The sequence below is a fragment of the Pagrus pagrus genome, assembly GCF_965226575.1.
Source record: "Pagrus pagrus genome assembly, chromosome: 4".
Taxonomy (NCBI): domain Eukaryota; kingdom Metazoa; phylum Chordata; class Actinopteri; order Spariformes; family Sparidae; genus Pagrus; species Pagrus pagrus.
In genome coordinates this window covers 22,477,936-22,505,192 of record NC_140188.1, presented here as the reverse complement: position 1 = coordinate 22,505,192, position 27,257 = coordinate 22,477,936, and the positions used below count along the sequence as shown (strand labels likewise).

General features: G+C 41.1%; 2 protein-coding genes across 6 annotated transcripts in view; one reads left to right on the top strand and one right to left on the bottom strand.

The window, feature by feature from the left end:
- sacs (sacsin molecular chaperone) overlaps window positions 1–3,358 on the bottom strand; it is a 25,911-nt gene extending 22,553 nt beyond the window's left edge. For 2 of the 5 annotated variants that reach the window (XM_084351434.1, XM_084351438.1), the window contains exons 1-3: window positions 3,173–3,358; window positions 427–488; window positions 76–194 (exon numbers count right to left, since the gene is read on the bottom strand). In XM_084351434.1, coding sequence (XP_084207560.1) covers window positions 76–98 — 23 coding nt within the window. In that variant the 5' untranslated portion in view covers window positions 99–194; window positions 427–488; window positions 3,173–3,358. Of the gene's footprint in view, window positions 1–75; window positions 195–426; window positions 489–2,969; window positions 3,033–3,172 lie in introns of those variants that run through there. The other 3 variants (XM_084351436.1, XM_084351435.1, XM_084351437.1) reach the window with 3 other exon arrangements.
- Window positions 3,359–7,066: 3,708 nt separating this feature from the next.
- On the top strand, window positions 7,067–27,116 carry tnfrsf19 (tumor necrosis factor receptor superfamily, member 19). The gene is made up of 10 exons (XM_084350779.1): window positions 7,067–7,435; window positions 8,196–8,287; window positions 9,085–9,198; window positions 14,420–14,598; window positions 14,766–14,851; window positions 21,789–21,953; window positions 23,825–23,953; window positions 24,130–24,232; window positions 25,426–25,706; window positions 26,285–27,116. The coding sequence occupies exons 2-10, from the start codon at window positions 8,222–8,224 to the stop codon at window positions 26,287–26,289; spliced, it is 1,128 nt and encodes a 375-aa protein (XP_084206905.1). The 5' UTR covers window positions 7,067–7,435; window positions 8,196–8,221; the 3' UTR covers window positions 26,290–27,116.
- The last annotated feature ends 141 nt before the right edge of the window (window positions 27,117–27,257 follow it).

Genomic DNA, 27,257 nt, shown 5'->3' with positions numbered 1-27,257 from the left:
ATTGTTATCAGTTTCTTAACCAACGATGTGCTCGCGATGTTCTTAGGCATAATTCACAGCACGCATTGAACTTACCACGGGTCTGGACAGTTGGCCATCGTGTTGTCGCTGTGTGTCCCAGCAGCACATACACATTCATTGGACTATCTTCTGCACCGAGCGCAGGGATACCTCCACCACCCGGAAAACGGCTGCTGCAAAACAAGAGCACCGTTATTTTCCTCAAAACACCTGCATGTTCTCCATAACTGTGTGATAAACATCCACTAAAACCTCGTTTGGTGATACATACGATGGAGGAAAAACACATAAAATCTATATGTTGTTGTGAGTGAGGCTAAGAGGCTTTCTTTAGACCGTGAATAGCCGGTGCCGGGAGATTTGTTTAACCTCTTTAGGATCGTTATCCCAACAAACACCACTCACTTGAATCTGTCCAGCGCGCGCCGCCAAAGGTCGTGTGACACATTTCACCTCGGGTTGTCTTCCTGGAAAGAATAACAACAACAATAGCAAGTGACATAGTTGTTTCCCTCCATCTACACAACTGACTCCTTCAAAGGCGATGTTCTAATAATAATGAATTACACTGCGCGAGTGCGCGTGAGAGCACAAACTCTGGAGCCGAAGCGAGATGCTTCCCTCCCGGTCACTTCCGCGTCGTCTTAAACCCCCGTCAGGCAAACTCAACTGTCTCAGCTACCTCTTGGCTTTTCTCGGGGAGTCAGCGAATGTGTGTCACCAAAACCACTCAATATACATTTTCTCTAAGAGGCTCGCTTCATATTTCATGAGCTTCTGCTCCTCTATAAGCTAAAACAGACAAGTGAGATGCAAAATGTTCCTGTGCGCATGCGTAGTAGCTTAGCATCGCTCTTAGTTCATATTCTTCATCGATTCTTGTCAGTGACACTGTTGCATACTTTAGCGAGCTGCCCTGCAAGCTATATTTTAATGCAGTTAATCTGTATGTTTGTGTACATGTGGTGTGAGTTTATCTATAGTGCAGTTAAAGTCACGTGGCCTGCAGAGAAGAAAAATCAAAGAGCGTCACTCTGCTATTCTACCAGCCCAGTGTTCCGGAAGTAAAACTATTGATAATACACCGCACTGGCATGATCAGTGTGTGACCAGCAGTTGGAGTTCTTCCAAGGCTTGGGTGGGCTTGAAACCCTCAAACAATGAGCATCTGTGCTGAAAGGGGCAGGTGGAATGTAAAGCTGCATAAATTGATTTTCTCCAAACATAAAAATACTGTCAAATATACAGTACATTTCAATAATTAGACCTACTGAAAAAAGTTGATATGGCTAACATGTTGGCAAACAGTTGCCTTTTTACACATCCAGCAGAAAAGCAATATTAGCATTCATGTTTCTAGCTCCTTAATTCATGTTCACCTTAATTTCAAATCTGTTCTCCACCAACTCTTGAGGGCAATCTGAAGTTTGAATAGGCTTAAATTGTTCTGATAGGCCTCCTGTTTCAGAAAGCTCAGTTGTACACATTTTAAATCAAAGCGATTACTAAAACGGAAATTGTATCACATAGTGATGCAGTTTAAAAAGTTAAGTTTAAAGTGGCACTATGTAGTTTTGGAGATAAAATTCAAAGAGATTTTTAATGAGGTAATAATACAAACTCAATCATTTATCTTTTCCATAACTGAATAAACAAGCTGTTCTCAGAGGAAAATAAGGCCACCAGAACACTGTTTGAAGCTAGAAAGGTGGCAGGGTCCGTCAAATATAAACAAAGTAAAACAGTATGAAATTGTGTTGTCCTTTAAGGTCAGTTTGTTTATTCAGTTTATTCAGTCATGAAAATTAAGATAGTTTGTTTATTTAGTGTTTAGGCATTAAAAATCAGTCAATGACAAAATTTGTTTTCTGATTAACATTTCCTCCCCAAAACTACAGCATGCACCTTTAAAAGCCCTTTAAAAGTCACTAAAATGTTTATATTCCACTTTGTATATATCAGTTAGTGATCCTAATAAAATAATAATTCCCATTGATTCCTTGATAAAATGAGGCTGTTAACAAATCTTTTGAACATTGTTTTATTCATCAATTGATCATCAATTGATCTGACTACATTTCTTACTTAGGTCTGCCTTTGATTATTAAAACTAGATCTATTGGCACACTCACTTTTTCACTCATATGGTGCACAGTTGGTGAGCTGAAAAGGATCAGCTTGCACATACAGTAATAAGCAGGCCTAGCACACAAGATAGGCCTATATGCTGTTGATCAAACACTACAGTAAATACATCTGTGCTGTCTGTGTAGGTGGCACTGCATGTTCTGAGTGTGATATTAGTCACACAAAGCCCTAAAATATTCTCCCTATAGTGTCTGCTTGTAGCTGCAGTACTTTGATTATCCTGAGTGGCTTGTGCCACTGAATTCTGGGAGTTGTAGTCAGGACACCAAATGGCTCTAAACGCCAGCACACTGCAGCTGATGATGCGCACATCAACTTTGTCAGATGAGAATCAGCGGCTGTGGTCCGGGCCTATCCCCATAAAACTAATCAGACACGTTTTTAAAGCTCTGGGTCTGAAAACAATCTGCTGCAGTAAACAACAGGCCATATTAACAAATTCCACCATCCATTTCCATTTGTCTTGGTTCGGATGCTGACTGCCAAGAGGCTCTTCTTTCATTGACATCTCGATGCACAGATCATGCAAACTCCCTCTTATGTTTTCTCTCAATGTGGTGCAATGCTTTAAGGCAAAACCAGCAGGATTAGCCTACGTAGAAAAGTGACATCATCACCTCAAAGTCAAGGACTCCCGGCACCCCATAATAAAACCTGCTCTCAATGGCTCCATATTGGGTTTCCCGAAAACACGCAATCAATCGTCCATTGCGAAAAAAAACAAACCTAATTTGCACTTCACTGATCAGAACACAGCACAATCCGACTCTACTAGTATACACCAAATACATCAAACTTACCGGAGACAACGGTTTTAGCCACCCAAGGCTATTTGAGAGACTTTCCCTTCAGATTCATTCAGTAAAGACTCGATACACAGAAAAATGGACTGTTTTTAAATCTTAAAATATCCTGGCATAGCTGAAATAGATTCCCCAGTACCCTACAGCCCCAGTAGCCCACATCTTAATGCCGCATTGGAGAGAGAGAGAGGGATACTCACATTAGGAGAGCAGCACGCTGGCAGCAGCATCAGTGCAGCATCTCTGTCCTGTCCTCTGCACCACAGCTCAACTTCCTATGAACATACAGTGGTGCCAGACGTGGACCCTTAAGGGATGGTGGTTTGAACGCCTCAAGTTAAGATGTGTGACAGTCGTGAACACCTCTGGACAGTTTACATACTGCAGGTTTTTAACGCACAGGTCTCTTAAAGTGACAGCTGCTGTGTGGAGCTCCGATGGGACAACACGCACCACATGGGATGGGCGAGTAGAGCTGGACAGCAGAGACCTGACCTGTATAAGAGTCTTATATCTGGGAAGTACGAAAATATGACATATTTAACAGAAAATTACATATTGAAATAGCGTACAATCAGTGATGGAATGTAACTAAGTATATTTACTCAATTACTGTACTCACAGTAAGTACAATTTTGAGGTACTTGTACTTTACATTTTTCCATTTTCTGCTACTTTATACTTCCACTCCACTCCACTGTACAATGTTTTTTTTACTCTAAACTAAATATATATGATAACATTAGTTACTAGTTACTTTACAGATTGCATGCTGCATCAGAGCCAGATCAGTGCAGGAATTTATTTTATGGGCAATTCTATTAAAAGACACATTGATAATCAGAAACATGCTGAATACGGGATCCGATAATCACATGCAGATAAACAGTATATGTAAATAACTGTGTAATTTACTCTTACATGTACTTTTGATATTTAAGTACATTCAATATCAGATACTTTAAGACTTCTATTGAAGTACTATTTAAATTGCTGTTATCAAATTAATATTTTAGCACAATATCTTTACTTCTTTACTCAGGTATGACATTTTGGTACTTTTTACAACACTGAGTATGATTTTATTCCACTCTATAGAATAGAACAGAGTAATCCATCTTGCTATGTATCAAATATTTGTTTTTTATTGCTATTATTATTCAGAGTTTGTTATTTGGATTCATTGGCATTCTATTTTTAATTAATATTGCTATTTACAATAATTTGTATGTTAATTTCCTTCCTTGTTTGTTCATAATTGGGATTGTGCTTTTGCAACATGTGAAATATCATGCCAAGAAAACCAACTGATTTGAATTGAATAGGACAGAACAGAGCAGTATGTGAATAGAGCAGAGTCGTCGAGTGTATTCAGAATCCAGTCCATAATAGAAGAGGAGTCTACTCGCCACAGAACAAGTGTGAAATATGTTAAATATCATACTTTTAGATACTACAAGAGAAATTAATAGAATCATAGACTGTACATGAAGCAGCAGCAGAGATCAGCCAATAAACAATGACACCAGTCTGACAGTAGATGGAGACAACAGCAAAGCTTGAATCTGCTGCTCTATGAGGGAGAAGCTTTGACTGTGAGTATAACACTCTCATCTGCAGGTCACTAGTTTAAAGATTTCACCTCAGCACAGTAGAAATGAACAAAAAACAAATTCATAGGAAAAAATAGAATATTTTTATTGTCACATTGTTTTATTTTTATTGGCAATGTGAAAGTATTCTTCTGAGTTCATAAACTCGTAAAGGTCATAATAGAGTTACGACACAGACTTTTAGGTATAAGTAATAGTAATAATAATAATAATAATAGCATGCTGTATTAGATACATAAAACATTTTGAATATCAATATTCCACATTAGGCAGGTAAGTAAAAGCTAATTAATTCTATAAAGTAGGCACTGATTTCCTGGCACTGATACACAACATGTCCAGACATGTACAGTAATTGGCCACTTTTACTGCACTGCTGAACTTTTGTCCTCTGTGTCTTTGCCGTGGTTCACACACACACACACACACACACACACACACACACACACACACACACACACACAAGTGTGCACACAGCACCAATTTTTGCCAGAGGTGGATATGATAATATAATTTTGTGTCAACATGTCAAATCATTATTGAAACTCTTGTCACAATCTTCACAAACTAACTGTTATATCAAGAATACTTTTCATTTGCTAGAAAATTAAAGGTTTGGAGAAAGAGTTTCGTAAGGAGTATGTCCACCCCAGTCCATTAACAATATAATAACTGTTTCCATTGCATTTCCTTGTATTATTCATAAAGAAACCTAGATCAAGTTCATCTTGGAGACCTTGCTGCCAACACCTCTCTTTAAAGTGGTTCATTTTACAAGTGGGATGCAATTTGTTTCTAATGTTGTGTTTTTTACCAGTTCCCAGTTCACATACTGAATAATTTGTATCCATGAATGCAGTATTTTCCAGCATACACCTGCCACTGCAGATCAAAGTCACTCACTTGACAATGAATCCTGCTCTTCCCCTCAGACGTGTTTACAAGTCAGACAAAGTGCAGCCAATCCTGGAGCAGCACACTGATGTCATGATATCTGCAGCTCATTGAAGCTTCCCCAATTATCTCAATGTTGTCGAAAACCTCCAAATATACAGGCGACTTAGACTACAAACCAGTATTACATCAGCGGTGGAAGAAGGTCTATTACTTCAGCAAAACGAACAATACATTTATATACATACATTACACAAAACAATAAACAACAAAATATCCTACCAAAAGTAACATTTCTCATTATGCAGGAAGGCCCACTTTAGAGTAATTTTTAATACAATCTTGTATTATAGTTATTTCTACATTAATGTACACGTTACACTTTAATGTTACAAGGTGGGCCTTGATTTAATGTATCTATATACTGTTGGGTAACTTGTGATCAATAAAGTCTTAACCTATAATATTACATCATAATTTATTTGTTGGTTATATTTTATATTATTAACAGTGTGATAGAATGTAACCTACTAAATTTACTCAAAATCACTTGAGTATTTCCATTTTCTGCTACTTATGCTACAATATTGTACTTTTTATCAGGAAAATGCTGAATATCAAATCGGATTATCGGACAGGCTGATAATCCAGCATATGCAAATATATTGATGTTTTACTTTTGCTTGTACTTTTGATACTTGAGTACATGTAATATCAAATATTTTAAAACCTTTTACTCAAGAACTAGGGTAAGGGTTAGCGTCAACCCTTACTTGAAGTAGCATTTTAACATGATACATTAACTTTTACTCAAGCATGACTGTTGGATACTTTTTTACAGCACTGTTTTTTAATCTGAATCTGCAAAGTAACTGTAATTATAAAATGTGATGTCACTCAGTAGCTTAGTTGCACTGTGGGTAATGCAGGCACCAGGTGTTGAAATGGAAAAGAATGTGTGGAATAAAAAAGGTGATATCTCTGCTTCTGCTGTGTTGATTTTGATCATTTGTTTGTAAACTGTCCAGAATGAGTCTAACAGTAAGCGCAATAAAGACCAATGGACTGCTTTTCAAGACCTGCCGCCTACATTACCCACAATGCACCTTAGCCACTGAGTGACAACACTGAAGGGAATTTATCAGATGACATGCAGCTTCCTCTGGAGCCACAAAAGGCTTCAAACTACTTTCAGTAGCACTAAAGATGGTGGAGTTGCCCTTTAAGTATAGTACCTACTAATGTGATGTAATCAGTTACTTTTCACCACTGGATTACATTGGATTACATGCCTTAAGGAGTTGCGTTTGAAAATATCATGCTCCATAACTCTTTGGTCTGTATTTGTTGTACATGGGACACTCTGAAGGACCATTACAGGGCCACAGGCCACAGATTGGGAACCCCTCGGCTGGTGCTCAAACTTCAGAACACAGACTGCCATGAAACAGCAAATCCATCAACTAACACACACGCACGCACGCACGCACACACACACACACACACACACACACACACACACACACACACTGGGAGTGACTCCGGTCTTCCTCGTCCGTTTCGACATTTTCCGACCCACTGCATCGTTTCCACATCGACTCTCCGAACAAACCTGCCTGTAACGACCGTGTTTGGTTATCGATCAGCCTGATCACACTGAGCTCGGCAGGCGCCGCACGTGATTGGCTCTCTGCGGGACTCTCTTTGAAGTCGCAGATCAGATACACGCGCCTCAGATACATGAAGCCCCCCCCACCTCTCTCCCTCCCTCCGCCTTTGATGTGGGCGCTCAGTTTGTCCTCGATGTGCCGCCGCCGCTGCTCTGTGCGGAGCTGAGAGGCAGCAGCGCTGACATGGTGAGCAGACCGGTGCTGGAAACACACCGCAACACCTCTCACCGGTCTGCTGTCGACTTCTAACAACCAACACTTTGACCAACAGGCTCCTCTTTAGCAGGTAAGAAGAGCTGGTGTTTGTTTTTTTAGTAGCTTTTCGGACATTCAGTGTTAGTGCGCTGACGATATAGAGCAAGACTTTGGTTAAACTCAGAGCACAAGGCATTACAACAAACCCCCAGCACGTAAATATTATTATTTTAACAACATTATACAATAAACCGACGATAATTTCACTTAAAGGTCACACGGTAGTCGGGTACAGACACTCTCCGTCGCTTTACACGTCCTGTGCGGATGTTTTTATGATTTTCAGTCAGAGGATGTCGGTTACATGGAGACAACACTGATGGTTTTTGACGTTTTAATGCTTCAGTAGTCCTGTGAGAGCTTTAAAGTCTTCCCCATGTGAAGCTATGGAAGCTGTCTGACTGTCGAAGCTGCTGATGGGACTTTAATCACCGCATCAGTTCACTTATTTTAACAGTGTGTCCTCTCAGCCTTATACCTGCTCCATTATAGATTATATACATATTATCAGTCACCACTTTTATGAATCCTTAACCATTGTAGCTCTAAGGTTGAAAATGGATGACCTTATAATAATTACTATGCTTGTTATGATTTATCATTTTGAGCTATATTATACTTACAATGAATCTGCCTGTGTTGGTGGAAAAAATAATTTTGGAATCGAAATACTTTTTTGTTTTTGCTTTACCACAGAAGATTTGGCCCAACCAAAAATATGTTTGTCTTCTTGATAAATTAAGTTAAACATACTTAAGCTCAGTTTTCTGTTGTTTGTGTCCTTTTTGCAGCTTCAGGTAACAAGTGGCTCATCAAAATGGTCTGGATGCTTCAACACACGGTCTCTCTTCTACTCGCCGTGTACATCATATATTCAACTCTGGTAAGCGTTCCATCAAATATTTCATTTTGAGCGCAACCAAGTGAGAGAATGTAGTGTTTCTGATAGCCACACAACTTTCCATCAACTCCAAATCTATTATCATTATTCTGTGTATAGCTTTTCTGTTACAAGAATAGATAGAAGATACACAAAGTGAATGAGTACAGTATCTGCTCCTTTTAATTTAATTTTACCCCATTTTATTTGAGTGTCAAAGTTCATGATTGACCAAGGAAGTCGTAGTTCAACAAGAAATCTTAACTTACTAGCTCTTTAATGAAGCTTCAAACCACATTTCACACCTTCTTCCAGGAGGGATTTCTGCAAACGTGAACTTCAGAGAATACAGACTCTTAGTTTGTACAAACTTGAAGTGCAGTGCATGACAGTGTTAAACAGGCAACGGCTCAGACAATGGGATCTGTAAAACACTTACTGGCAACACTGACAATGCTCAGTATCATTTTACCCATCTACACCGCACTGTCCTGATTGTATTTGCTATCTATGCTCTAGTCTCTGGTTTTGGCGAGCCCTGTATTGTTGCTTTTGACTTAAATTCTGCTGCTGCAGCTATGCGGTTCTCCCACAGGGCTCATTAAAGTTCCATCTTATCTCATCCCAACAGTATCAGACTTGTTTTCAAGAAGAATCCAAGGCGGGGGTTGATCCCATCAAACTATTATAAGAGATTATGATGCATAGCTCTGGATTCATTCTGCTTTCTCTGTTATGGATGAAAGTGGTGTTGAAATGCAGGAATCTCTGACTTTCACCAAATCACTGTCCCCCCTTAGATTCCTGCGAGGGCCGAGGAGGAGACCAGAGAATGCAGGGAACAGGAGTACAAGGACCGGTTTGGGAACTGTAAACCCTGCAAGCAGTGTGATGCAGGACAGGAGCTGTCAAAGGTTGGAGAAAAGTTGTTTTGGATTTATTCTGTTTTTTTAATTACCCAACCCAAATATTTTTTTTTGTTTTGATAGAGAAGATTTGTGTGAAGTTCTGTGTTCGCTCAGAAACATTTTCCACAGAGGAAAAAGTATTGTCACTTGTTTATTCAGGAAAAGGAAGGTGTAGTAACACAAGGGGATCCATAGCAGGTCAGTTGAATAAACTTCCTTAAAATGAAAAAAAAGTTGGATGGGATTATTCCTGTGGTGAAAAATACATCTGCAAAAAAAAAAAATGTGTTGGGATCATGAAAAGAATGGACATCACTGTTTAGAAAAGTGTGTCTCATCCAGGGAACCAACATTATTTATTACTTCCTCTCTTTCATGCAGAGAACAGCCAAGCCGCTATTAGCTTTTGTACAACACCGACCCTTCTTTAATCAGTCACACCCATACTTTTGACCTTCTGCAGCTGAATGGCTTCCATTGTTTTTCCACATTGCACCCTGTCCAACTTATTGTCTTCAGTGTTTGAAGCAAGCCATGCCTAAGCTTGCTGCTCTCTCGACTGGGAGTACAGTTTTTTCCACCACCTTAGCCACAGGTTTTTTTGTGTGCTTTGTACAAACAGGCCTCTTTAGTGTCAGCGGAGGCTTTTCCTCTCTGGCAGCAGCTATGCACCTACCTTTGCAAGTGCAGGCAGTGATGTTGAGGTGACAAATTAAACATCAAACATATTTAGAGAGGCTTTTAACTTTTTGATTAATTTAATAGTAAACACTTATACACCTCAAAAGCTCTCAGTCGTTTGTGTCATATGCTGATAGTACTACATAAATTAGTTAGATAATTCTACCTGTGCAGTTTCCTTTTTTAATATTTAGAAATGTTAAAATGAGACAGTTAAAACCAGATTGCTGTAGACAGACATCTGGTTGTATAAAATTCTAAACATAACTTCAATTATATTGATGTTTAAGATATACGTCCACAACATCCTCAGTCTATGTACTTTGCATTTAAATGTAACACTATCAACCAATTGACAGATTTCTTGTCTTTGTTTTAAGCTTAAAGGCACAGTCTGTACAAAACAAAAAACAAAGACAAAAAAAAGGAGCATTCACAACCCATCAGCAAAATTTAAAGCATCAGATCGGACTATGTTGTTACTCCCAAAGTGATCGACAGGTCTTCCAACATTTTATCTGCAATATAGAGACTAACAAACACTACAACACTCCGTTTATATTGACGATGGTCGACTAAATATTAGACACACCTCTTAGTGTAATGCAGTACAGTTCAACAGGCCTCAGAATGACAATGAAGTTAAATGAAACAGTTTAAACATGAACTGAATTATAACCTTCATGAATGTCGAGTTTATTGCAGGATGGTTGTTGTAGACTGGCTGGATGTACCTAATAAACTGGCATCTGGATAATAAAAGAAAATACCTGTTATTTATATTGTCAAAAGAAAATAAGATATGACTCTAAGCTACGGAGATTTTTGCCTTTATAACTTACTTGTTTAAAATTAACAACAGCCTAAAGTAAACAACAGTCTGCAATAAAAAGGCTGGTAAACTGACTTTAGTTACACTCCACTACATCTTTGAGTGCTGGTGAAAAAAACTCAGCATCACCCTTGACATCTGTTGCACACATGCATTTAAGCCCAGTTGCCTTTAATCTCAGTGCACACAGACATGCACTCTGTGGTTGGTTATACGCTTCAGTAGTCCTCGTGTTCCTCTGCCAGCTCAACAGGCATGAATGCTGCTAGCCACCCTGGGGTCCTGGTTAATAATTGGCTGCCTCATTCTTTCTCTGAAGGTAGCGGGATGTCGGCTCACAGAGGAGACCTAGGCCTGCACTCAGAGAAAGTTTCCCAGACCCACAACTTCTGATCTGAGCTCAGTGTAGCCAAGTCAATCTGTGCATACTCTGAAAGGCAGGACTGACTATCGGGAGGGAAGCAGACTTTTGGAGTCACTCTGTGCAGCTGCCATAGAGATCCCAGAGGAATGTGCCCCAGTTTGCTCTGGAAGTTTGCCTCTGGAAGCCGCTCTTAGGCGGGCTGACAAACATCAATTAGCCCCTTCACACTAACTGTAGCTAAAAGAACCACCCACACAGAGGGAACGTCCATTAAAACCACTTATTCTTTTTCAGACATATATCATTCTAGGTTTCATTCGTAGGAAGTTGCTTAGTCTCTGGTGTTGTGTCAAGCATGAAGGAGAAGGGGTGAATTGCTTTCCAGTTCATGCTGGAAAACTGCCAGTGGCAAAAAAAGCAGGACCACAGCTTTGATGTGTCAACATCTTGTAGTATGTAGCAAGAGTGTAACATTTCCTTCAGCCACACTCCCAGGGCAAAGGACTTTTAGATGGCACTGGCTAAAGAGAGAGGCAGAGGTGAAAGTAAGTGCAGACAGACATTAGCTGCATTTTGTCTAACGAAGCAGTGAGAAAGCTTCAAAAAGAGTAATTTAGAAAGGAAAACAAAGTTTTGCCCCAGAGAGACCACTGCTTTAATTAACATGCATTGTTTTCAGTGGTGTTTCATTCCCAGATCATCTGACTGGCTGCCCCCCGTGTGATTCCCTCCTAATCTCAGAAATATCTCTGCGTCTGAACATGCTTCAGGTCCCAGCCAGCTCTCCCCTCCGCACTGCTGTTATGCTTGGCAGTCTCACCAAAACTAGATCAGGAGATAGGACAGGGAAATGGGATGTTAAGCATCTCCTTATTTTTGGACTGCTTTGACATGAAGTCACCTTAAAGTACAATATGGAAATAGAGAGAGAGAGAGCTTTTTCCTCAAATGCCTCATCTTATCTGATGTATTTGAATAGTACACACATAATGTAAGTTGTAAAGGCAGAGCAGTATAAAAATATAGTCCCCTTAACTGCTGGCTGATGTTTTATGAAAAAGGGTTAATTCGCCTTCTTTTGTTTGTGTGTGTTTTATGTTATTTTTGCCTTTGTTGTATCCTCTACACACCCTGAAAATGTGCTCTTTTCAGCGAGGTTTAACAGACTGAATATGTATTCTTTTGTTAATATCGGTGGCTGTTTTTTGTTAGTTACGTGTTGGGAGAGGTTTATACATTGTGTATTCACTTTATCATATAATAATAACTTCAACATCACAGATTAGCAGGGAGTGTAGTCTTTCTTTCAGCTGCTAAACTAGTTTCAGTGAGTGCCGGGTGTCAGCTCTATTGAGCTTTGTTAGCAGGGATAAAAGAAGAAAGAGATCACTCCTTGATGATCTGCGCTGCCTGGATCAGAGGGCCAGAAGTTGGCTGCATTCTCCCTTTGTTTCAGTGCTCTGACCTGCTCTTGTCTACGTGGCATCAGCCCCCATCCTGCCATGTGGTGCCCCACAGGCAGAGCCTGTGCCAGTGCTGGGCTTAGCGGGGGCGACTCATCCCTGGGCCCCTTCCCTCATGTGGAAGTGGGTCACAGAACCACTGTGAGGTGCTCTGCAGTGGCTAGGCCAACGGTGCTTTCTTCAGGACCAGTTTTAGGGTTCAGTGCTGTGGCAGTTTTCCAGCCTCCCCGAGCCTTGTCTGAGCTTCATGTCCCTCAGATAGGCCGGATCATGGCTTGCAACAGTGGGCGGCAGAGTCTTCTTTATTCTGCCTTTCCCGTCTTTATCACTCATCAGCCACCCCCTCTCTGGTTCTCACTCTTTCTCTCTCTGTCTCTTCCCTTCCCTCCCTCTACCCCCCCACCTCCACTGTTCCCTGCCCTGTCCTGCTGAAGAGCAAGGCCTTATATGGAGAGTTCATAACAACAGCTGCAATAGTCCAGCCCTCGCTGGTCCACCTCGGGCCAGGCCTGGCCCAAGGGTTCAATGTCAGACTCACATGTGTTTGCCTGTAAGGTCTGAAATCCTCATCCTCTCGCCCGACTCTGCGGTGCCATCACACGATCACATCCTTGCCCCTTACCTCCTGTTTTATTTCTCGCCAGCCTGCTTCCCAAAACCCAACCCCCATATCAGACCCTTGTGCCCACATTCCAGCAGGACTGCATGCCCGGGCAGTGAAATGGGACACGGGCGAGGAGAGAAGAGAAGAGAGGAGCCCTGTTTGAAGCTGGCCTTCACTTTAATGATATATGAGCACCCACACCCTTCCTGTCTATCCTCCTGGCCTTGGATTGCGGTGTGGCAGCACTGGACAACAGGAGGGCAGCTGCTATGGAGCTGATAATGAATGATCAATGTATGATGTCATCCCTGCAGGGTCTTCTCACTCAGTGTGGTGTACTGTAATATCAGCTGTCATGTAAATGTCAGTTTGTCATTGAGGTCACCAGTCTTTCAACATCATTTTGAGGGATGTGACAGAGACAAAACAAGTCTAACATTGGCAGATAGAAATGAACAGCTACAGTAATAATTTGAATGAATATATTTGTGGTTAATTCAGTAGTTGAGGTTCCTTTAATCAGAAATGTTGGATTTGGTTTCTAAACTGTGCCAGACGTGTGCATTTCTACACTGCCAGTTGCTGTATTGAACAGGAAAAAAATGTTAAATATGACATGAGTTAGAGTTAGGTCTTCAGTCGATATTTTTAGTCATAGATAACTGTGTAAAGGTGTGTTATATTTCATGTTCGTCCCAAAAACATCTTACATATTTCAGATTTAGCTTGGTTCAGGTGGACAAATCCTCAAACTGTGGCTCAGCATTAGATCAGTCGCACAGAAGTAGGAAGCTGTGCTTTTTAGGTGCACTCTCAATTGTTGAACACAAAAAGAGTATTCATCTTATTTTCTCCATATACCTCTCCGTAATCCTTGCCCCCTTCCTGAAGAGTTTCCTTTGCTTGCTGGCCTCTCAATCAACGGGACACTTACTGCGTCTGCTTGGAGAGGGAGTCACACAAAAAACGCAGCAATAAACTTGCAATAATACAACAGTGGGTGTCCCCCAGGGCCTTTATTATTCAAATGCCTGGCCTTTCTGGGTCTTGCAGCGGAAGGCCGCTCATTCATACTGAGAGAGTCAGGGAGATTATTGCCAGTGTAAGATGGACTCTCAAAAGAGGCTGGCCATTGTTCTCCTCTGATCCCGCGAGCCAAGATCATTCTTTAATTCTAGACCCCCGGTAGTCCACATTCAAGCCCTCTTTTCACCAGCTGCACATCTCCCCAAACCACCGACCCCATCTCTTACCCGGTGTATTTCTCCCGTTAATCCCCCCAGGAATGTGGCTTTGGTTATGGAGAGGATGCCCGGTGCGTGCCCTGTCGGAGCAGTCGCTTCAAAGAGGACCGGAGCCTGCAGAAGTGCAAGCCCTGCCTGGACTGTGGACTCATCAACCGCTTCCAGAAGGGCAACTGTTCGACCACAAGCAATGCAGTGTGTGGTGACTGTCTGCCGGGGTGAGAGGACAGAAACATCCCCACCAGACACTTCAGTTATTGATACAAAATGTTATATTTTTCCCAATAATAGTCTGACAAAGACAAGAAACATGTGACACTATGTCCTGAGTTTGTGCATGCTTGTGTTCACGAAGGGTAAACATGTCATTTCGTGTCTTCAACAGATTTTACAGGAAGACCAAATTAAGTGGTTTCCAGGACATGGAGTGTATACCCTGTGGGGACCCTCCACCTCCTTATGAGCCTCACTGTAAGCACCTTTCCTTTCTTTTACCTCTTCTAACAGTTGGCCTCACATCAGTGGCACATTTTGTTAACTGTTCCCATGAATACAGTCTATTCATCCCAGCCCACAATAGGTGATGTTTTAAGATGAAACAACAGGGATACAATAGTCTAAAAGCAAACACCACCAGCTACAGCACACTATTGAACTCCTAGCCAAACTCTACTAGAACCAAAACTGGCGCTGCAGTGCCACAACAAAGCCTGCACACACTCAACATGCCAGCACAAGGTCCTTGGAGTAACCAGAACCACAGCCTTTAAAGGGTGGAGCGAGCCACAGTTCATTCACTAAGTCTCACTGAGCCGAGCAGCTATGCTATATGTGCAAGTAAATGCTTGGATTTACAAGCTGAGCAGTTGGAAAGCTGAAATGGATACAGCTAACATAATGCTGGATTTGCCAACACTGGATTATATTAGCTCAGAACATGTCACTCATTTTCAGCAGTCAGTTTGGATTAAATGAGCAAACTTCCTTGAACAAAACCTCCATTGATATTTCTAGATTAAACGTGTCTCCATAAAAAAATGCTGTTCTTCCATGGTTTTGTTTCAGCAGTGCGCTGGTTCCAGCAGCACAATTTATTACCTTTTGTACAGATCCATTAGGCAAAGAGGAGACAGGAGGTGTGTTACAGCATATTCGCAAAGTAGGGCTCACATTCCAGTAGGCCGCAGATCCAATTAACTTCTGTCTTCCGGCCATTATAAGTAGTTAAGTACAACCTTATGATTTCACGTTTCCTCATAAAACCAACAGGCGAGTGAACTTATACCTTTGGTAATTGAGTGTGACTTCCTAATGGCAGAGGAGGCTGCAGCTGTTTCAGGGGAGGCTTTTGGCAGCAGGAGCATCAGAGCAGCCCCAGCCAGGTTTAGCACCCCTGTGTTGAATAAATGGAGACAGCTCTGGGATAACAGACAACTCAAAAAAACATGTTTGCTCTTTGCTTGCAAGCCCCAAATGTGAAGAATCATGATTTCATCAGACCATCCTCTCTTTGTTTTTTATTTTAATTTAGTATCTTTCTCAGCCCAGATTTTTTTGTTGCAAGCTGTTTGTGTAATGATCACCGGCCTTGGGACAACTGGCCTCCCTCTGTCTGCTCATTTGTCCATCTACACAGCTTCCCGTTTTGATACTGGAGGAGGCCTGCGAAACAAAATGGCCATTGTGTCTGAGAACATAGCTGGTAGTTTGCTTCCACAGGGACTCTCAGCGGAGCATTTCCAAATGTTTGAAAGTCTTGCTCCCTCCCACCAGTGTTATCTTGAGGAGGGTGGTGAAAACTTAAAGGGCAGATCATTCTAATAGGCCATACTGGCCTGGGGCGACGGTGCAGCTGTGCAGGAGAGGCAAGTCGCCGTCTGGGGGGGACTGTAAATCTTAAACCACCCCTCCTTTCTTCTCCTCCCTTTCCCCCGGTGGCTCTTTGGGGCCGAGTAAAAACGAGATTGTGTTTTATGGATTCCTTTAGCCTCTTTAATGTGTTTCATCTGCTGGAGTTTTTCACTGTCACGGTAGATCTCAGAGAGCTGAGTAGACCCGGCTCACACACACAGGCATTCAGACACACACACACACACACACACACACACACACATGCCTGCCCTTTTCGCTTAGCCCTGTATTGCCATTTTTACTTTTACTAAAAGTCTGATGGGAATTTTCTGTCTTTGTTCAGTGTAAAGAGAAATAAAAGTGTGGCATTGAAATGCTGCCATAAAACTTATCTTTGATATTTTAGGCAGGATATCTCTACTGTGTGAAAAGAAATATTTTCAAGAAATGGGGCAAATAGTTGACATGTTGGAAACATGATCCAACAAATCTCTATCGTTCCTAATAACCTCAACACTCTATCATGTAACATGAAGAAAACATCTTCTGGATTCACACACAGCTCACTGACTTCAAAGGTTCTTGCATTCAGGCAAGGTACAGGAAATATTCCTGACTAGAGTTGCCTGCCAGCAGTTCAAACCAAAGCCTTTCAATAATCAAAAGCCACTCAGACGTCAGCAGCTAGAATTATCAGTTTATCCTTACTGCGGTTGAAATCAAGTTATCATGCAATTATCAAACCACAACCTCACAGTATAATGATGTTTGATATTGCCACATTACAAACACAACACCCTGTGCTTTGGACGTTATAAATCATTCAAGCAGACATCCAGTTTCGCTTTAAAACATTTAAAATGATGATTAAAATGGTCTGTTGTTAGTTATACGACTCGAAATAAAGGTTATAGGCACCAAATGTTCAAAAAGAGTTCATGTAAAGCTAATTCTGTGTCGTGATATACTGACGCTTTTCTAGAGCAGGCACTCCCGAATTAGTGGAAGTGGAAACTGAATTTTAAAAAAAGTAAGGGATTAGATGCGTACACTTTAACTAAAAACTCGCTGTGAAAACATTTCTCATTCTGTCTTAAATGGCATCAAATCAAAAAGGCATCAAACTTGTTCCATCTCCAAATATTTGAAGGCCAGAGGAAAGTCGGTAACCCTTAATTCCCTTGTTATTACATTTATGAACCATTTTAGATGTTAATCAAACTAGTTACTGCCAGCTGACCAGAGAAAGCTGCTTTACATTTAATTAGTATTTCACATCATAAATATTTAGAGTGTATTTCTGTATGGAGTCCAAAGGTTTTATCCCATGCTATTGTCTTAGGTGCATTAAATGTCTCATGGTTAGAGTTTGTCATAATGTGCAGCCATTAGAGATGCTTTGGAGGTTAGTGAAGTTAACGTAGCTGCTAAAATCCTGTCCAAGAAAATCTCCTTCTGCTAGTTGTTCTCTAGGTAAAAGAGCCTCTTAAAAGAGTTTGTGCAGACAAAAGTCAAAGATCCTTCAGAGGTGTAAAGAAGTGCTTCTTTTATTTGAAGCATGTGGCTTTCCATAGAGTCAACAGGCGGGGAGTCTATGAAAGGCTGCGGTTTATTGGTCTGGTTTGTGTGGAGATAATATCAGCAGGTGAGGTCTCTTCAATGGACCAGTGTTTATCTGTGTTTGCTGCAGCTGCTGGGCCTCTGATAACAAGCTGCCTTTGTGTTGAGGGGCAGATGATGCTCACCTTGGATCAGTTGAAATTGACCTTGACAATGAAGACTAAGCGTAAACACAACGGTTAGACATTACATCTGTGGATTAACAGTATAATACAGTACAGTTTCTATGTGTATTAGATAATCATGGTGATCCTTTAAATGTTTTCAACTAAAATATAAAACACTGGTATGCCTTTATGAGAAAGAATATGCCGTTTAAAGTAATAAATATATATTTAAATATACAATTAATTATAATTTTTAATAGTGAGTGAATGCCTCTGTCTCTCTACTGTGATTTAATGTTCTTTTAATTAATCTTTTAAGTACTTTATTACTTATTTTTGTCTTGTTGTTGGCAGCTAACAGTTTTAAGGATGTGGCAATATATTTTAATAACAAGTTATATGTATTTGGCATTGTGCACGTATCAGTGCTTGTGTCAGAACGCTCCCTTATTGTGCCCTCTGGGTCAAACTAAGTTTTGAAGCGCTGCTTTGAGATTTTTTTTTTTCTTTTTTCTTTTTTTCCCTTAGAAGGAATGTTAAAATACCCTTATCCCCTATCGGACTGAATAAAAAAACTGCCCAAAGCTAAAGTAATGTTTACATTGCATAACAAAGAGCTCTTGGACGTGAAAAGGTTGAGACCAGCTCCCTTTATGATTAATGTACTGAAAAGCAAACAGCAGGGCTAACTGAAAAAGATTTTCTCAAACAAAAAGTCATTCATTATATTTACCATATTCATCAACAATCTCTCACAATTTATTTTTCTTCCCACATGTTGATAACTGGTCTATGTTTCACAGTGTCATAGCAGCATACTTGTACTGTTTGCTGTGCAATAACCCACGCCCTCTCTATCATACATACACTGGTCAGGAAAATTATATTTGATTACTGATAACGATCAGAGACAATTATGGTTAGCTACATGTATCCAGCCTCAGAGATAAACGTCAGTCAATTTGAGAATTCAGGCGTGCTTCTGTTTGTTCTCCAGCTCCCTGTTAAAGCTGCAAACCTCTGAGCCGAGGTTGTGTTGATGGGGTCATGCAGATCACCCTGGCCTTCACTTATCACACAGGATGTCTGGAAAGTTACTTTGTATACAAATTCTGTGTGATGAACAGCTGCAGACGATCAGTAATGTGCTGCTGCAGACACTGATGGTTTAAGATGTTCATAACCCAAAAACTCAAGAGTAAATCCAGAAAGCCAAAAGATTTGTTGATATTATGGTTCAGTGTCAACCTGTAGTCAGAAAATAGACTTGCAGCTTATCTGTACCATGTCAGAGGAGTGTAACTGTTTTCATTTGAAATACATGTCGCTTATCAAAGACTGTCGAGTAATTAGACACACCAGTGATTTCTTTTGAACACTGAGTGATGTCTCCTCCACTGGAATGTGAGTGGTATTTTCCCCCTCAGTGTTTCACTGGGATATTGTGATCTTATTACTATTGTGCAAGGGTGCGGATCTCATTACAACTCAGGGGGAAACATGGAGTTTTCTCAAGAGTATTTTCTCAGGGGAACATCAAAAATATCACTAGTGTACATCAAATTATCCGCTGTCATAGACATAGCCATTAATAGTAGCTTAATATACAGTTTACGGTCAGGTGCGCTACACTGCTCAAATAAAGACACGCCCAGGCTATTGCTTTATCAATTTAATATTAGCTAGCTAACTAGCTAGCTTGTTTAACTCGTAAAACTTCCAATAATAGCCTGGGTTACCTCTAAAAATGGATCCGGCCAGGGTTAAGTTACTTCACTTGAGGAGGTAAACAAAGTCTGGTTGCGCTTTTAAAGCGAGTATGCAGTATAAGAGCACGGAGTGATGAAATATAAGTATTTTGAGTTTGCCACCTCTACTGTGTTTACAAATATTAACGATGAAAACAAACCTCTAAGCTGCACTAATCAACACTTTTACATTAACACTAGATTAAATGCCTTTCTGTAATGTAAAAGTAAACAGAAATGTATGTTTCCCAGTCAACATAGAGGAGAGTTAAGCAGCAGAGTCAGATATTTCCCTCAGGAGTAGGTTGAGTCCAAAACCAGAGCTAAAAGAGGGTAGCCTTCTTTCTGCCTTGGCTAGATGATGCACTTGCTGAAGTTGACGTTTTAAAGTAGAACGCTTTGTAGTGCTGTTTACTATTGCACTGTGCAGCTGTTGTTGGTAGCCAGCTGCTTATATTAACGGATTTTTAGGCTGTAGTTTTGACTGGCATCTGCCACTTATTGCTTAAAACACGTAGGCGGGATGACAACATTGATCTAAAAGAGGAAAAGGAAGCTACCATCCATCCCAGACTGGTGAGGAAGCCCATCTAATATCACCACTACTTGCTTGGATGTGTTTGTGTGTGCTTCTACCTGACTCAAGAAATGGTCCATCTAGCTCAGGTGCATAAACTTTAAACTGGAACTGAAAATGCAAATGCAGCGTTACCAAAAGTTGCACAACTAATTCCAGTGCGTGCAAGAGGCCAAAAAAACTAAGTATCAGAACACATGAATCACTGAGAGTTGTCATTAAAAACTTTGAGAGTGATTGAAAGTTCCACTTGTGTTTTGCTACTCTTTCATTTACATTTGGATCCCATATTGAGCCTTTATCCCTGATGCGTGCTTGAAAGGATAATTACATGTAGCTGAAGCCAGTTTTTTCAAACACGAGTGCCAGTAGATCTGTCTAACGTTGTGATATCTCAGGTTAAGCCCTATTAAGCCCTGATGTTCTGTATTTGTGGGAACTTGTATAATGAGCAGCATTCTTCAGGCTAAAAGTGTTTATAGGAGAGTTGTTGAAGGGTCCTGCAGGCGGGGCAAACAGTGACATCACACTCCCTCTTGTGCTGGAGGAGAACTGTTCAAAAGCAGTTTGATCATGAAATCAGTGCATGTGCTCACGACTCAACACCACAAACACGGTGACACGCAGAAGTGTAAAACACTTGTGATGTCTGTCCAGTCTGTGTCACCTACACACTCATATATGACCTGTTTCAAAGCCTGTCCAGCATGTCTGCCTCTTGATTTCAGGACTGTGTGACTAGCATGTGAGGGAGCCTGGGGGCGAGGGGGTGGTGGTGAGGGGTGTGTGAAATGTCTGTAAATCATCGTCTGTGGGGAACGAGACAGGCAGATAAAGAGAGAATCCACCACAGGCGTTTTCTCTTTGAACTCCACTCCTTATTTCATTAGACTTTAGCGAAGAGATGACCAGCTTGAGGGGAAATGGGATAATTTGTATCACGTTACCCGATTCTGATTTGCTGATGAGTGTTGGATAAAATGAAGTACATACACATCTTCATGTGTTATCCCCGTCTTGTTCAGAACTGCTATTCATAAGAGATGAGTTGTAGAGATGCAACGATTATTAGATTTATTGTCAACTATGAAATTAATTTAGTTTGATAGCAGATTAATGAATTTTATCAATTTCTTAAGAAAAAAGGCTAAATTATCTCACTCTAGCTTCTTAAATGTGAATATTTTCTGGTTTCTTTACTCCTCTATGACAGTAAACTGAATATCATTGGGTTGTGGTGGACAAAACAAGACATTTGAGGACGTCATCTTGGGCTTTGGGAAACAGTGCTAAACATTTTTCACCATTTTATGACATTTTATAGACCAAACAACTAATCAATTAGTCACCAAGATGATCGATTTAATCAACAATCTAAATGATTGTTAGCTGCAGCTCACTAAGTTGTTCTAATATATATTGTAAATGCCGCTCATCACCTTGGAGTTCACCCTGCTGTTCAGCTGTACTTTACGTTCATCTCCCTATCTCCGCCATCTTCACAGGCAGCGGGCGTGTGAACCTGGTGCCACTGCCCGTGGTGGTGACCAGTCCGCGGGACATGGCCCTGGCCGCAGTCATCTGCAGCGCTCTGGCCACCGTGCTCCTGGCCCTGTTGGTCCTGTGTGTCATCTACTGCAAGAGACAGTTGCTGGAGAAGAAGCCCAGCGGTGAGTCACAAAATCTGCTCACGCTTCATGCCGAGAAAGAGGGGCAATAGCTGGAGCTTTAGAGGCGTCTTTAAAACACTTTACTAATGAGTGGTGCGTTGGTGCGACCAATGTAGAGGCCTTGAGTTAGGTTTATATTTTAACAATGGAAAAACTTTTCAATAGAGCCTGACCAATATATCGGTGGACAGATACCATCAGCTGATATTGGCCGGTCACAGATATATTGGTCTCGGTGTATATAATGTCCGATATGCAGCAATATTAAAACTCTTTTATTTATAATGCAGAAATAGACGTTTGAGAAGTTTAGTGTTTCAGTGCACTGATGTTATTATAGACAAATACGTCTATAAACTCTAAAATATCCTGCCTCCAATACATATCTTTGTTCCAAGTGTAACCATATTTTAAGGATTATTGCAAAAAAACTGTGTGTACATCGGCCGATATATATCAATTTCAGAATCTTTTACTTCTGAATTGGCATCAGCCCCAAAAATCAAGCATCAGTCAGCCTCTCCTTTAATGCACCACTGCGGCGGGGGGTTACATGTGGTCCTATGCAGCGAGCGTTGAACTTTGAACTCCCGCTCCCCAGGTGCTGCTGTTTCAATGCACAGCCAATCAGTCTCCGGTACAATTTGTTCTCTAGTCAAGATTTCCAAAATGGAGGAAAAAGCCCATACTTTACCATGTAGTCCTATAAGTGTTCATTAATCATTTATTAATACCAAACAGAGTTACAAATGGTGGTTATTCCAGATGTGGTTACTTGGTTGTTTGCATTCAACAATAATTGTTTTTTAATGTCCTATTGCACAGCAGAGGCTACAATTCTTAGCTTGTAATATAACAGTGTTGTGCAAGAGTTAAATATACATATGTTAAAATATGAGTGGCACTTATAGAGCCCTTGATAAGACCCTAAAGAAGGAGTATATCCTTTGGGATGAGCACGATTTCATCACTCTTTTGTTAGCTGCACAAACAGAGTGCCAGTTCGTCTGTCAGTTGTAATCTCCAGTGTAAAGCCTTATTAAACCCTGATGTTGCATATTTGTGGGAACTTGTATAATGAGCAGCATTCTTGAGGGCCAAAAGTGTTTGAGTCTGTGAAACGTCCCGAGGCAAAGAACTAATGACATCACGTTTCCCTGGTAAGCTGAAACAAAGAGTGTGTAGTTGAAGTTACCAAGGCGTTACCAGTTATGTGTTTTTCTCGCTCTAATGATGTCAAGTGAATACTTAAGTTGATAAATATTTTGTTAGTAGTTTCACTCGGCACAAACATGAACCCCACCCTTCACCCAAGCTGCTACAAAACACGATCACAGTTGCTTTTTAAATTATACAAAGGAATTTTAATCGTCCTCATGGACCCGAGGGTTGAAAGACTTTTCCCAACACATAAGAGAGCGTGTAAGTTTAGTCAGATAGACATCACAACCAGACCGACTGCAGAAAAAAAAATTCAGACTGGTTTCTGTTATTATTATTGCTAGGAAAGAAGTATTTTTTCTATAAAAGTCAAAGGGCACCAACTTCTAATACAGTATTCTTTTGTAAAGGGCTTCATAGATGGTTGATGAGTCTTTAATAATGCTTTATAGATCAGTTATAAGCAATTAATCAAACCAAATTTTGGGTTGCCAGGTTGTGAAAAACATTTATGCTGTTTTTTATCCTTTGTTTGGTCATAATGAAATCCATCCAGTAATAATAAAGTGATTGTAATCAATTTATTACCATTAATGAAGACAATTTATAAAGACTTCTTAAAGGCGACCTTATTAAAGTGGTACCAGTAGAGGATCTCTGGGTTGTTGAATGTGTATCAGTGGTTGACCATCTCCAATCTGTTTTCTCAGCGGCCTCTCTGAGGTCCCAGGACTGTCCCTACAGTGGAGCAGAGCTGTCCTGCCTGGACCCACGCTGGCTCCATGACTTTCCCCAGAGACCCTGCTGCCAGTGTCACCTGGGCCCTGGACACACCTGTGGTAGGTTCAGACTCAAGAGGTTTTATACTACCGCTGTCAAACCACTGATGACTAAGGAAAATGTTGTGTTTTAACTTCAGTAGTATACTGTAGAGTGGGCCTTTAGAATAGGGGTGATGGCAGATGGTTGACTTTCCATCTGTGTAAAGTTGAATATGTGTACATCTGATTTTCAGGTCCGGTCCACCTGATCCCGTCTCTGTGCTGTGATGAGAGCTGCAGCCTGGGCCGCAGCCAGGACAATAGTCCCTTCCAGTCTCAGCTGAGCCTCAGTGACGGGTGAGGCACAGAAATGTGACTGAAATGTTAAAGCTGCAATCATTTTTCCTTCCCTTTCTAAAGAATAGTGGTTGCATATGACAAAGACCATAAACGCTTAACTGCGGCTGAACAGCGGCAGTTGATAAACTCCATATTGCATGTGCATGGTAGAAGGTATTCTCCTCCCCTTCTGGTATCTGCTTAAAGATACCAGAAGGGGTGCTGGTGCTGCTTAAAGTTTTCAAAATCCCTGTTGCTACAGGAAACAACAACAACCACTGCAGTGTACATGCAGAAAAGTTACCGTAACCTGGTTGCTAACGTTACAAGTATAAACAAACTAGCAGCTGTTACCTTTTCTTTGCAGATATTTAGCAATTTTAATGCCAGGGCTTGCATCCCCGCAGGCAACAAAAATCCCACGGACACTATTTTGCAGGGGCATCATCATTGCATTCTCGGCTTTGCGCCTCCCATGATGATTGTTGTTACAAACGAGCTAGAGTGACTTTTTTCTCCTCTAGCAGAATAATAATAGGTGCAGCCAGGCCTTTCTCCAGCCCTGACACAGCGCTGTAAGATTGTTCTGGCATAGCCAGACCAGGTGTTTGGGGAACTCAACTGTCTAGCAACACCATGACTGCAAACATTTTCTCAGCCCTGAGGGGAAGTGACTATAAAACCCTGCAATGTTTGCATCACGCCTGACTGTACTGACTGTACTGAACCTTAACAGCTGGTTAATAGCTGAACTCAACATCAATCACTCAACACACACAATAAAATTACATCCATGTACACAAAGTCAGTACATCCCTCTGCAGTGTAAATAAGTGACACAATACAATGGCTCAATAGACAGAGGATGATTACTGCTGCTCATCTGGTCCCACTGCATAGAAAATACTGTGTACAATATAACACATGAAGTAAGGAGCATACTTGTGTTCATAATTGTGAACTTCACATAATGTTGCTCCCATCAGGTAGTGTTTGGTACACCCAAAATAAACCAGGGAACAGCTGGCAACTAAACACTTAACAGTTGTGTTGCTAATCAAAGTGCTGCAGACATAATTTACTGTGATTAATTAGGTTATTTGAAGCGCTGAGAACAAACAGAGGCACATCACATAAAAGTGAAGTGCCAAAGGGTGTGGCTGTGAACACACATTCATGGTGATAATAGCTTTCTTTATTCTGTTGCTCAGAAATGCAAACCAGGATGAGGAAGGCACCCTGACGCAGTCGGGAGGACGTTCGGAGTCTGTCTGCAGAGAAGCTAGTGGGATAAGTTCAGAGCCTGCAGAGTGTTTTGGTGTTCTGCAGTGCAACGCTGAGCCTGCGGGGAGACTGGAGGTGGAGGAAGAAGAGGAGAGCGACGAGGAAGGGTGCAGATCAAGGGAGAGTTCACCGGAGAGGAGCAGGCAGAGTTCCAGTGACGCCGTGACAGATGCACTTCTTCCCAAACAGCACTCATCAAGTCAGGAAGGTGAGGTGACACATGAAAAGGCTCAATTATTTCAATTATTTTTGCACAGACATTTCTACTGAGCCTCCTCTGGTTTGATTAACACATCCCTGGATATGAAGCAGTTTAAATTAATACTCTAATAGGTGTGACACTCCCTTGGCATTAAAAATGAGTTGCCTCAAAGGAAACTGCTAAACGACTCCCTGGTTCTTTAGTGTGCGAGTCAAATATGGGAAAATGTGAAAGCAAAGAAGGAAAAAATATGGTCCGTCCCACTCCAGAAAACACATATGAAATAATGATATAAACTTCTGAGAGTTTTTCTCTGTGTTTTACTAACAGATTAAATTAGAGCACATTCAAACTGCTGCATGTCATTTTCCTGCAGCCACTGTTTTATAACACTTGTGCTCCTCTTGGGACTTTGCTGTGCGTGTGTGTGTCCACGAAGAGCAGCTGGTAAAAGAAACAAGAGATACTGAGAGCTCTTTGATGTAGACAAGACTATCCTGTTTTAAGTCGGCCCCTGGCTGGCTCTGGGTAGATACGTTACTAATCACTGCGTGTCTGTGTTCCTCTTCCTGCTCTCTTTCCAGGATGACATGGATTTCTTTGGCTCGTGTTCCAACCTTGAACCAACCCGAACTCAACAACAGCCACGGCCAGATCCCCTATCAGATTACTCACTAGTTCCCCCCTCCCTCCAACACACACACACACACACACACACACACACACACACACACACACATACACACAGGCGAGCAGCAGCCACTCTTAAGCATGGTTGCACCGCCTCTTTGAAATGCCTGCCGCTGACCTCAGAGCCCCTCGTCAAAGGGTCCAAACAGAATATGTACATACATGCAAACAAAAGCACTGCTGAGGAAAAGCAAAGCACGAGGGCAATGGCATAGACACACACACACACGCACACACGCACACACTCACACACAATGTGAACTCGCTGGCCCAGAAGGTGAAATCGAATGAAGTTCAAACGTCGAGGAATATTGACTTGATACGGCGGAGCAAAGTGAATCAAAGCGCTCTGCCTGGAGAATGTCTTGCATCTTGTTGCATGTAGGAGAACATAAACTGAACCACTCATCTAGCAGCTGGTGTTATGAAGCTTTTGTGTGTAAAAGGTTTGCAGTTGTAAAATTTGAGGCGTGAAGAAAAAGTGTCAAAAGTGATTGAGTTGCACATTGAAGACAATCTTGATAATATGGAACAAGTTAAGACGAGGAATGTTTAAAGCGATAAATGTGTTTGTAGATACTGTAAAATATGAAATAGGTCAATATTTTTGTAACATAGACATGACTGACAGTATGTTTGCTTTTCTTCTCCCAGTTATAGTGTTGATGGTTGTGAAAGGTCACTTCCAGATATTGTTTTTGTAAATAAACCACTTGACCAAGTTTACATACTGATTGACATACATATTTATTAAATCAAGTGATTCGTGGATGTGTTTCCATGGAGATGTGGGGACTTTTGAGACCGAATTACAAAAAAATTTTAACAATTGATGCGTCAGAGACGGATGTTTGTCTCTCCTGGTTT

Coding starts and splice junctions, on each gene's coding strand:
- tnfrsf19 (XM_084350779.1), top strand. CDS start 8,222: ATGGTCTGGATGCTTCAACACACGGTCTCTCTTCTACTCGCCGTGTAC. Junction 9,199..14,419: donor CAGGACAGGAGCTGTCAAAG/GTTGGAGAAAAG, acceptor TAATCCCCCCAG/GAATGTGGCTTTGGTTATGG. Junction 24,233..25,425: donor CAGCTGAGCCTCAGTGACGG/GTGAGGCACAGA, acceptor TCTGTTGCTCAG/AAATGCAAACCAGGATGAGG.